The sequence below is a fragment of the Diuraphis noxia genome, unplaced genomic scaffold (genome assembly GCF_037042655.1).
Source record: "Diuraphis noxia isolate RWA-SAM2 unplaced genomic scaffold, SU_Dnox_SAM2 contig0001, whole genome shotgun sequence".
NCBI classification, from domain to species: domain Eukaryota; kingdom Metazoa; phylum Arthropoda; class Insecta; order Hemiptera; family Aphididae; genus Diuraphis; species Diuraphis noxia.
This window is the reverse complement of record NW_028301711.1, coordinates 14,292,015-14,304,730: the sequence shown is the minus strand read 5'-3', so window position 1 is coordinate 14,304,730 and position 12,716 is coordinate 14,292,015. Positions and strand designations below refer to the sequence as shown.

The 12,716-nt window shown below is 27.7% G+C and overlaps 1 protein-coding gene across 1 annotated transcript; it reads left to right on the top strand.

The window, feature by feature from the left end:
- Positions 1–9,016: 9,016 nt before the first annotated feature.
- On the top strand, positions 9,017–12,276 carry LOC107172066 (DET1- and DDB1-associated protein 1-like). The gene is made up of 5 exons (XM_089216490.1): positions 9,017–9,097; positions 9,163–9,265; positions 9,875–10,004; positions 10,827–10,888; positions 12,133–12,276. The coding sequence occupies exons 2-5, from the start codon at positions 9,263–9,265 to the stop codon at positions 12,208–12,210; spliced, it is 273 nt and encodes a 90-aa protein (XP_089072616.1). The 5' UTR covers positions 9,017–9,097; positions 9,163–9,262; the 3' UTR covers positions 12,211–12,276.
- Positions 12,277–12,716: the final 440 nt, after the last annotated feature.

The following is a 12,716-nucleotide window of genomic DNA, read 5'->3' as shown; positions in this document are numbered from 1 at the left end:
GACTCTTTCATAGCCGCAAGGCCGCAATCGCTTATTGGACACCTGGGGGCCTATTCTCAAAGGTATCGAATCTGATAATCGAACAATATGGTTCGATTGACAATATTCGATCGTTAATATCGATATTTTCGATCAATCGTATTCTCAAACAACTGTCGAATATAATAAATTACTTTCGACACTCCATTCGACTGTCGAATAAAATCATATTTTTTCCATGACATTTTTAATTGTTATCATTAATTTGAATGATAACAAAAGTTAATTAATATTATTAAATCATACCAATTTATTACCAAATACTATCTAAGCCTAAAGTATTTATAATACTTAATACTTATAGGTACTTAGTAGTTAGTTTGAACTTTGAAGTTATAAATTTATAATAACTATAACACTATGAGCCTAAAGAAATGCAAAGGAAGGTCCGTAACAAATGCACAGAAGGAAGCACTCGTCGAGTTTATGGAGAATAATACGGATTTAAAAAGAGGTAAATTTACCTCCAGCTTCACCCACAAAAAGGCTCACAATTTATGGGAACAAATAACTCAGTTATTAAATTCTATGGTTGGTGCTAACAAGACCGCTGACAAATGGAGAAAAGTAATTATTAATGAATAATGACTAATATTAATTATTAACACCAATTAATTAACTCATCACTAATTTTTGTTTTACATATTTTTTATTTTTATACCAAATAGTGTTGGACAGATATGAAGTGTAATGCCAAAACAAGATGTATTGAACTTAAAAAAAGTACTAGAAAAACAGGTGGAGGGAGCTATGAGTTAGAGAATGAGTTAGCACCATTAGATGAAAAAATTGTTGGTATAATAGGTGATGTACCAATTTATGGTCAACCAAATACACTTGAACCCATCGTCTCTTTTGAGGGATATGAAATTACAGTGGATTCTTCGACCAATAGTTTACAGTAAGCATTAAATATTTAATAAAATAATTTATAATAAAACAATTGAAAATTCCAATAACAATTGAGAGTAGTAATTAAAATAATTACATTTTTAAACCAAACAATATAATATTTTTTAGTCCACTAGTTGAATCACAAGTTGATTACGAAAAAAGTGAGACAGAGACTTGTTTGCCAGATTTATCACTACCAAGATCAATCGAACTTGTGTCTACGGACATAATGTAACTATAAATATTTTTTTTTTACACATTTTATTTGATAATATATTTAAATCATATTTTATTACAGACCATTACAAGATTTTATTATGACTGATAATACCAGTAAAGACAACAGCAAGAGGGAAGACAAAGTTGGATTAAAAACTAAAAACAGGTAATATATTGATATTTTATTAGTGACAATGGCACTCAAAGAAAGGATAAAACTTTTTTTATGTAAAAAAATCATATGCTATAAAAAATATTAATTTCTGTTCAATCAAGGGGGCCTTGACATATACTATGTATTAAAAAAATCAAATGTTACCCATTAATTTTGATAGTCAGATTTAAAGAGAGATTTCAATAATTACAACTTTAAATAAGGACACTCGAAATATGGTTGAGTGTATGTATTTTAAACTTAAATTACCTAACATGAACTTGTATTTTGCAAGGTATGAAAGTAATACCTAAAACTTATACATACAAAACATAATTAAAGTGGTTTTAATTAAAAATGTTCTAGTAAACTAGATGTCTTTCAAAAATCTGTCAATGCATCTTTACAAGTAATTAGCATAAGTGAAGACAGAAATAAAATTCTTAAAGAGTACTACACTCAGAAGTTGCTGCTCTTAGAAAGGATTGCCATTGTCAAAGAGAGGAAGTTGGCTTTAATGGAAGCAAACATAAATATTATAAATTAAAATTAAAATTTATAATTGAATATTCTATAAGACAATATTTAATAATATTTAATTTAAATTTAAATTCCAAATGTTTATATGAAAAAACCAAGTATCATTATTATTAATTTTAATTTGTGATATGTACATTTTATGGTAAAAGACTACTCGTAACTACAAGGCTGAGGTAATATTTATTTTGTTAAAGTTAAAGTTAAATTGTAAATTTTATATAATAACTAGGTATTGTTATTATTATTATTTTTAATTTGTGATACATTTTATGGTAATAATATACTACTCGTAACTACAAGGCTGAGGTAATATTTATTTTGTTAAAGTTAAAGTTAAATTGTAAATTTTAAATAATTACTAGGTATTGTTATTATTATTATTTTTAATTTGTGATACATTTTATGGTAATAAAATACTACTCATAACTACAAGACTGAGGTAATATTTATTTTGTTAAAGTTAAATTTTAAATGTTTATATAAAAAACTAAGTATCATTATTATTATTTTGTGATACATTTTGTGGTGTAAGACCCACTAACCACTATGAACCTATACATTAAATATACATTGTTAGTAATACGCTTATCTAAATAAATAAACTATTAATGTTTTAACTATTTGTCAGCTTTCTGAATTCATTTAAAATATGAATTAATTATTTGTTGTTGCATTCGTTTTCCTGCTATTAGCTCTGTATTTGCACGGGTTGCATTTGGCTCATTAATAGCTGCATTATTTAAAATGCCATAATCATTTTCTTCAAATTCGCCATCATTGTCTATAATAGGTAAATTGTTGCTTATACAAATATTATGAAGCACAGCACAAGCATTTATTATGCTTGATGCTTTTTCTGGTGCATAATGTAGCACTCTGTGCTTAAGTAAACATCTAAAAAAAAAAAACAAATTGGTCATTTCTATCTTTTGGTCTAGGTAATATAAATATATAATCACATTTTAATAATACCTAAAACGCATTTTAAAAACACCATTACACCGCTCTATCAGTGACCTTGTTCTACACAACCAAGTGTTGTACCTAGCTTCTGGGGTGTTTGGTTGATATTCTGTAAGTGGTGTCAATAGCCATGGTCTTAAACCATACCCAGAGTCACCTATTTAAATTACAAATAAATAAGTCAACAGTTACTAGAACCAATAAATTAGTAATTTGAATTAAATTGGTGTACCTACCTAGTAAAAAATAAGAAGTATGTCCAATTGAGTGTAAATGTTTTAATAGTCCTAAAACAGGACTAACACGCCAAATATGACTGTCATGTGTGCTTCCAGGGAATTTTGCGCATACATTTAAAATTTTCATATTAGAGTCACAAATCTTTAACACAGTATAAAAAAATATTTAAATTCCAAATGTTGATTATACTCTAAAATAGATTTACCAATTGTGTGTTAATGCTATGATACCCTTTACGGTTAACATATACATGTTCCGGATAAATAATATCCTCTGACTTTGGAGGTACTATGGCTATGTGAGTCCCATCAATAACTCCTATTACACCAGGTATACCAAATTTTTCATAAAATCTAGTAATGAAAGTATATAAATGCAATATTTTCTAAGATGTTCCAATAACAGAATACTTACCCAAAACGGACATCATTGAGTTCTCCAAGGGAACTTGGAAAATGAATATATTTATTTAATATTTCTGGACAATTAAAAGCATTTATTACCTCAGTAATGCATCTGCTAACAGAAGGTTGACTTACAGCAGAACCTCTATTTTCCCCTATATCTTGTTGATAGCTCCCACTGGCAAAAAATCTTAGAGCAGTTAACAACTTAAAGAATAACAGAACAAAAAAATATTACATAATATAATATAATTACAATAATCTTATATTTGTACAACATTGTTATTTATTACAAACCTTTCTTTGTATACTTAAGCCAGCATTTGTCACAGAACTAACCATAAATGGAGTCAGAATGTCTAATAATTCTCGAACTAGCATCTTATTCAACCGATAAGTTCCAATAAATTGTCTATCACTAAGTTCTAAAAATTAAAATGTACATGATTATATAGAAAAGTTTTCTGTTTCAAAAACTTAGGCATTGAAATTAATTTTCCAATAGTTAAAACAAACATATCTATCTATTTACATCAAAATTAGCAAAAACTGAAAAATTAAAAATTAAAACCATATTTCTTTTTATGAAAATCACAAATTACATACTTATGTTCAAATATCTTGAAATTAGTAGGTACAATAGTCAATAGTAGTTAATGTTTGTACAACAATATTAATATTCATATATCTGTGTTAAAAAAATAAATATGATTATTACCAACAAATGGATCTTCCACTAGTAAAATACGCCTTGGTATATTTTCTATATTCATAATATTAAATATGTCCATATTTCCGATGTTATTTAGCATATAATCTTCCAAGTCATGGTCAAATGCCATGGTTGTAATGTTGTAAATTATAAATTTCACCAATTATAAGTTTAAACAAAATAATATAATAATAATGATAAGTGACGATTGTCGTAAAGTGTTTTCGACACGTAATTCACTGTCGTTGTGAATTGTCGAATATTACTGTCGAACTAGCTGTCGAAAACGTTTGAGAATAGTAATTTTTGCGGAAATCGTAAAAGACGATATTTACGATCGATTTTTGATCGAAAGTGGTTTTCGATACCTTTGAGAATAGACCCCCAGAAAGGTTCATTCATGTAACTGTTTATCACCAAGAAAATTATGTTGACCCCTTAACAGGTGCCCACACACAGGGTGTTGAAAGATCATGGTTGGATGCAAAAATATCCATACTGAAGAAAAAGAGAGGCATACCTATCCAAATGCTTCAGTCACATTTGGATCAGTATTGCCGGAAGATGTGGCAGAAAAGTCAACCAGATTTGTTCATTGCATTTTTAGAATGGCGACATTATACGCAGGTGACATATATAATTAACGACGACTAAATTGTCTAAAACCAAATTTATTTTATGTGGATGATTTTTATATTTTATATTTCCAGAAACGAGCTGGTACATTTTTAGAAGATACGTGGGCGACATACATAATTAACGACGACTAAAGTGTCTAAAACCAATCTTATTTTATGTGGATGATTTTTATATTTTATATTTTCAGAAACGAGCTGGTAGATCGCACGCTACACTAGCACCCTAATTTTTTATAAAATATCCTAGACTGACAAGTTGTCAGTGACAACTCGTCTCCAATAAGAATCGTTTTCCGTATACAATGATATTATATCATTGAATTCAAATTTGATACCATCCACTACAGTAACCCACTTGTAACCTAATGTACAGCAGAGCAACATCCACTTACTTACCTGCTTTTTTAGATTCTGAACGAAGTGATGAATATATTGATTTTACAATGATGTGTGTTTTTTTTTTTTTTTCTGTGTACAGCATAACTAGTCGAAATAATGCTTCGATTTCAAACTTTGGGGGTGGTTTCCGATGTAAAATTGAAGATCCTTGGTGCATTATAGAGGTCAAAAGTAAACATTTTCCAACAGTTTTCAAAAAAATCGAGAAAAACAACAAAAAAAAGACAGAAAAACGAGAATTCTTACGAAAAATCAGTTTTTGATCGAAAGTGGTTTTCGATACCTTTGAGAATAGACCCCCTGTCCATAGGAATCGGGTAAAAACAGTGTAGTCGCGACATAGCCACGCCTTGGACACCGTATCTTAATAGATGTAAAAAAAAAATAATAATAATAATATGAGATTATTTAGATTATTAATTATTAAGAAAATATGAGATTAAGCTCAAAGCGCTATAGACATACAATTTTTTTATTTGGGGATTACAAATATTGAAATATCATTTAGTTAAGTATTCTACTTAATTGGTAAAAAAAAAAAAAAAAAAAAAAAAAAACATTTAAACCTACTTACTTTATAATATATAAGTATATTTTTATAACAAAACTAACATTGTATGATAAAGATTAATTTAAAAATGAAAAGCCTAATTTACTATATATACTCAATGGCACATAATATACAGGGTGTATCAGAAAGATCTGACAACAAAAATAAAAAATAAAAAGATTATGCAAATTAAACGAATGACAAAAAATGTAAATTTTATAAAATAATTTAAGAAATATATTCATATTAGCAAATTCTAAAAAAATCATATTTTCTAAAACGTTATTATGTTCCAAATTACCAAGAAAATATTGAATTAGAAAAAAAAATATAAAGAATAAACTACTTGACTTAGATAAATCTTTTTACAATCAAAATTGTTCTAATAATCCGATTCACAAATACGCTATTTTGAATTTATCCAAAGACTTTTTTTTCAATTTCTAAGTTTTTTATTTTCAGTATTAAAAAATAAAAAATATGCTAAAAATGTAGGTAGCGCAAGTGTCTATGAATTATATGTAATATTTTTTTTTTTAAATATTGAATACAACAAAAGTTATTCTATATGTCAGATCTTTGTGAGACACCCTAAAGAAGGATGAATTAATAATTATACTGATTTGGGTATGACAGTTCTGATTTAAATGAGGTGATACACTAATACATACAACTTCATGCGTTTTATGTGTTACCATTCAGGCACAAATGGCAAATCCTTCATTTCAATTATACAATATATGGATGGATTCTTAGTGACTCAAGTGTAATACATTGCTTTATTTTAGTAACTATCTATCTATAACCCTCATAATTAATTTCCAAGAATACATAACACACAACGTTGGGAGCCAAAAATTGACACTTATACCAATGTCAATACACTACAGGTACAAAAAGGTACAACTGATATGCATTTATTGATATCTTGTAGGACATGTGGCTCGATCTTAAGACCTTTTTATGTTAAGACACATTATGATGTAGGCGAATAATGCAATGCTCTAAAAACTTATTTAAAATATAATATATATGAGCAGTTCAGCAGTTGTCATAAGAATGCACTTAAGTATAATGTATTATAAATAATAAAATCATTGAGTTGTACAAAATACTGCTTCATTCAACAATTCAAAAAATCTAAATAACGGCTTACCTTGGTCAATTGGATAAATTCTAAGTCACTGACTGTTGTAATACGTTACTTTATTTTAGTAAGTGCCCTAGAAATGTTGTAATGCAACAAAATATACATGATTCTTATCATTTCGCGCGTAGGTCTGATTTGCATATATGAAGAAATTACTGAACTGCGTTATAACTGTGTGTGTCTTCGCAGTAGGAACTAGAAATTTTCACCGTATCTAAGTACGGTACATCCCATGCCGTGTACAAATTTTAATAATTTTCGGTAAAGTATTACGGGTTTGAGAGCGGTTCAGCAATTTTCCTGAACGGTGACCGTGATTTTACTGATTTGCGTACATTAAGAAATTACTGAACTGCGTTATAACTGTGTGTGTCTTCGCAGTAGGAACTAGAAATTTTCACCGTATCTAAGTACGGTACATCCCATGCCGTGTACAAATTTTAATAATTTTCGGTAAAGTATTACGGGTTTGAGAGCGGTTCAGCAATTTTCCTGAACGGTGACCGTGATTTTACTGATTTGCGTACATTAAGAAATTACTGAACTGCGTTATAACTGTGTGTGTCTTCGCAGTAGGAACTAGAAATTTTCACCGTATCTAAGTACGGTACATCCCATGCCGTGTACAAATTTTCATAATTTTCGGTAAAGTATTATGGGTTTGAGAGCGGTTCAGCAGTTTTCCTGAACGGTGGCCGTGATTTTACTGATTTGCGTACATTAAGAAATTACTGAACTGCGTTATAACTGGGTGGGTTTTCGCAGTAGGAACTAGTAATTTTCACCGTATCTAAGTACGGTACATCCCATTCCGTGTACAAATTTTCATAATTTTCGGGTAAGTTTTTAGGTTTTGGATATTTCTGCGACGGGTAACCTTGAGGTAAAATTCGACGGGGCAATCTGAAATTTGGTGGGGAGCTGTATGGGGGTATTACAATGGTAATTCTGGAGTTTTACCCTATTCGGACTTTATTAACCCACGCTATGGCCGCTTAGGCTCCAGTTCAGTAATTCAGTAATTCAGCAGTTCAGTAAATTAGACTGACCCTAATTATGACAAAATAATTATGTATATTTTGTTATACAAGTTATGCTGTTATGCCAGCGGTTCCCAACCTTTTATAAACGTGCAGTAGCGTGCCCAAGGGGGGGAGTTTAGGGGTTATATCCCCCCCATTGACTTTTTTTTGTTGACTTCAACTTATTAGATATTAGTATATTACCATAGACATTTATAAACATTTATATATTCTATTGGACAAGCAAGATTAAACGGCTTAGCTCTGATGAACATTCATCGAGACATTAAAATAAATACTGATGAAGTCATTAATGAGATGAGTACAAAATCTAGGCGGTTAAATTTTTGTTTGGAATAATTAAGTTGTTTTTTAGAATTATTTTTCTTTTGTATATTAAATATTTTAATAAAGGTTATAAATGTTTTTAGTTTAATTTTGTCATTTTATTTAAACAATAGTGAATAGTGTGTGGCTATTTAAATTAATTCTAATTGTAGAATGATACTCATTATGCATGAATGAACATATAATGTTTAACAATTTTTGTATTTGGATAACCCTAGTTAATTTAAATGTACTTTTACCAAAAAATTTATAAAATATATTCCCCCCCCCCCATTGAAATTTCACGGGCACGCCACTGTAAACGTGACCCTAATATTTTTAATTTAACTTTTGGTGACCCCCCCCCCCCCCCGTAAAAAAATATCATAATTTCGCGACCCTCCATAAAAACCTCCGCGACCCTAATTTGGGTCGAGACCCGAGGTTGGGAATCGCTGTGTTATGGTAATAATTTAAATAATTTAATATCAACTATACTGATAAAGTATTAACCAAAGAAATGGTATTAAACATTGTAACCGGTATCTTGGTTGGTTATGTGATAATGGTATTGTGATAAGGGAAACTGCTCCGAGGGTGCTGTCTCCAGACGCTCGTCTCAGCGAGCGCCAAATTTTTTATGTGGGAAATTATAATAAAATGTGGTAATTTGTAGTACTCGTCGTGGGATTTGAAAAATGTTTAGCTGGCAACACTGGTGACCACTTTGATACCTTATCCAGTTTTTCATCAATCATCAGTAAGTTCATCACCTACTGTCTACAATCTAGCTAAAATTTCGTTTTCCGACAAACAACGGTATCTTACTTCACCAGACAGACGTTGGTAGAAATCGTTGTTGCTCACAAGTAATAAAACTATATAACATAACTTATATTTGCATTTTACAGTATCTATTTGAAGATAATATTAGCGTCCCACGTTTCCAGAACAAGCGTCCTGGTTGACATACACTTTTCCGTGTATATTTTCGACCACGAAGCGTCCGATATGGTGAGTTTATTAATATTTAGTATACGTACCCCCTCAAAATTTATTTTTATTCATAGCATCTATCTACATTTTTTAGATTTTTTAGATCTTCATTTTTTTTTCATAACATATAAAACTAATTACCATTTAACAACAATCGGTCAATCGACTCAAATCACCTTGGTCCAAAAGTGTTCCTATTAAACGACTTTTATTGTAGGTACATATATTTTTTGTTGAAACCTAGCTATATTACCTATCCCGGTTCAGCTATTATCTTTATTGTAAAAGAACCTATCTGCATTTTATAATTTTAATATATGTATATTGTATATTATATAAATCAAAATATTTGTCGTTAATATATATGAAAAAATACAAAAATCAAATACCTTCTATTGAAGCAATTATAATGTATAAAAAATTAAAATCAATAAAAAAAAACAAGATTATATTTAATATACCTATAAATCATAATTTCATAATATGTTAAGTATTAGCTATTATTTTTTCAAAACACTTGATTTATTGTATTTAAATATTTGCTTATAATAGAGGATTCAGAATAATTTTTTTTTCTAATCTACAAATGATGAATAAACTATTTAATTGACCTTTTATATGTTTCAGTCTATAGCTGAATTCTTGGATGGCTTACCATCCATTGACAAACGCAATTTTTCCCGTTTCATTCCAAAAAATGATTTTAACAAACCTGCTGCTGTTTACATAACAACAAATGACCAATCTCCCAGCCAAAGTATGTAGTAATTCTATAATTTCGTAGTAAATTATACTCTATTTTAAATGATAATATACTTTAGCAAGTACCTATGTATGGATCACTGAATTGAATACATAGAACACATGTATTAATCAAAATATTAGGCTGATAGGAAGTCTCCATATTATGCATTCTGAGTCTTTGGAAAACATTGTGAAATGTAATGTTATCAATTAAAATTGTTTCATCATAATATTATTATATATTAAATATTAAATCAAAATGCATATTACGCATACCGTATAAGCTCATTTTACAAATTTCATATATTTAGTTCAGTGGTATGGACTTAATAAACTTTCATCCATAGTCAATTTACTCATCAGTATGATGCAACAATTTAAGTCCATTATAGGAGAACTCATGTCACATGCATTTTTAAATGTAATATGGTAATTTGCATGTGTCTTCTTTTTTCAAATAGAATTTTGGTATTTTTTAAAATTTGATAATTAGATCTTTCTTATATAATTAAATGTATAAATTTAAACTGATATATTATAATGATAATACCATTGAGTATAGATACTATTATCTATATACTATCTGAACTCAATGATAATACATAACATCAAAAATAATGAATGTACTGTTACATTCTTTATTTTTAAATTCACATTTTTTTTAAATACTTATCCACTTAATATTTATCATATACAATATTCATTTTAAACTATTAGTTTGAACTTAATCTGTATAGATTTTAGAATGTAATAGAATTACTGTAATATAATATGTATCTCATTTAATATTATGTTTTATTTTTTTTAAGTTAAATTAAATTATTCTTAATTTCAGTTATTGTTAATGACAATTCACATTTGTCACTCCAGTATTTACATAAACGATGGGATAAAAAGGTAAATGTATAATTCAAAGTACCTGTTTAACTAAAACTTCAATCTAACTAATTTATAAGTATAATATCGTATTTTAACATTTATTGCTATTTGATATATTCATAAAATAAAAAAAAAATAAAACCTTCTGTTCTGCAATTAAATCCAATATAGGCACTAATAAAATATTTATATATTAGGGCATATTATATATTCGATGCTTTTTATATCAGTTGATTAATTTAATTTAAGACTAGTTATTTCAAAAACTATTAACATTTTTGAAAATATTTTTACATAATTATATGTTGATAAAAACAAAAATTTAAGAAAACAATTTTTTTTTCGATTTTGTAATTTTAATTGTTTTTCAATTTTTTAAATGATTCTGTATTCCAAAGTAGAATAATGTTTTTACTACTTCTATGTATAAAATCTAAATTTTAACGAGTAATGAGTTAATAGTATTTAAATTTAGATATTCCCCTGGTACTCCCAAAAATATCCAATACTTTTCTTATCTAAATACTAATGAACAACTTGTATGAAATTGTATTTTATAACACATTTAATAATATTCAGCTGTGGAAAAGAAAAATAAAAATTCATCATATCATTCATAAGAGTAAAAAATATCAAGTTACCTAAAAATGTTGTTTTGAAGTATGCAATCTTAAGCTATGTTATAGAAAAGTATTTAAAAATGTTAATGTTTTCTTAAATTTAAAGTGTCCTATGTTATATGAACCTTCCTATTTACTTAAATTAATTGTACTACACATAGTAAAGGTTATTACTTATATCGATTTCCAAGCATAATTTAATAAATTATCTTCTTCAGATTTTAACTTCTAAGTGATGTAGTGATGAGACTTTTCAAAATGTAATAATTCAAAAAAACAGCTATTTAGTATTTACTTAACTTTCATTTTATTTCAGATCATAATTTGTTACCAACAAAATCTCAGAAATATTACTATTTGTATTCCAAATAGTCATATGCCCATATAAATGTATTAGGTTTTACATTTTTATACACAAATTTTAATAATAATATGTACCTAATTAATAATATTTAAAATATTAGTAGGTATATGTATATTTTTTTAATATTATTAACTTTTAGCTAGTAACTATGAACCACTTAACAATATTATAAAACTTTTTTTAATCTTAATATTAATTTTTAAATAATTATAAATTATAATCAAATTAGTTACACTAATATTTATGTTGTATGATAATATATATAATTTATATTCTAGCATGGATGTAAAAAAAGAGCATTGGAAGCAACAAGTGAAGAATCTGGCTCTACATCTAAAAAATGTCCAAGAGTTTAACTCTACTATAGATTCAGATATTATATTTTAAAACTTCTTGCAATAAAATAATTCCAATTCAAGTTATTTTAATGTTTTTGACTAAAATTCCTAATTTAGCCTAAATATTTTTATGTAATACAAAATACAATATATTTCTGATTATTTTAACATGTGTATAAGCAGGGGTGTTCTCACAGAGTATAATACATTATGCCGTATACTCTCAAGGTTATTTTTCAATATTATGGGTATACTGTGTATGCTCTCAATCAGGATCGATATTATACCATCATTATACTGACGAAATTTATATTAAAAACTGACAAAATATATGCAATATAAATATATATATAGGATGTATAAAACATTTGGTTTAAAATTATTTCCCTATTATTGACACGCTCTTTACCGGCTTTACTCCTATTATAATAAACCATAAGAAAAATATTTTTATCGTATTAAATGTTTATATTTAATGATATAATATACTCTCTAAAAAATTGATGGGAACACCTCTGTGTATA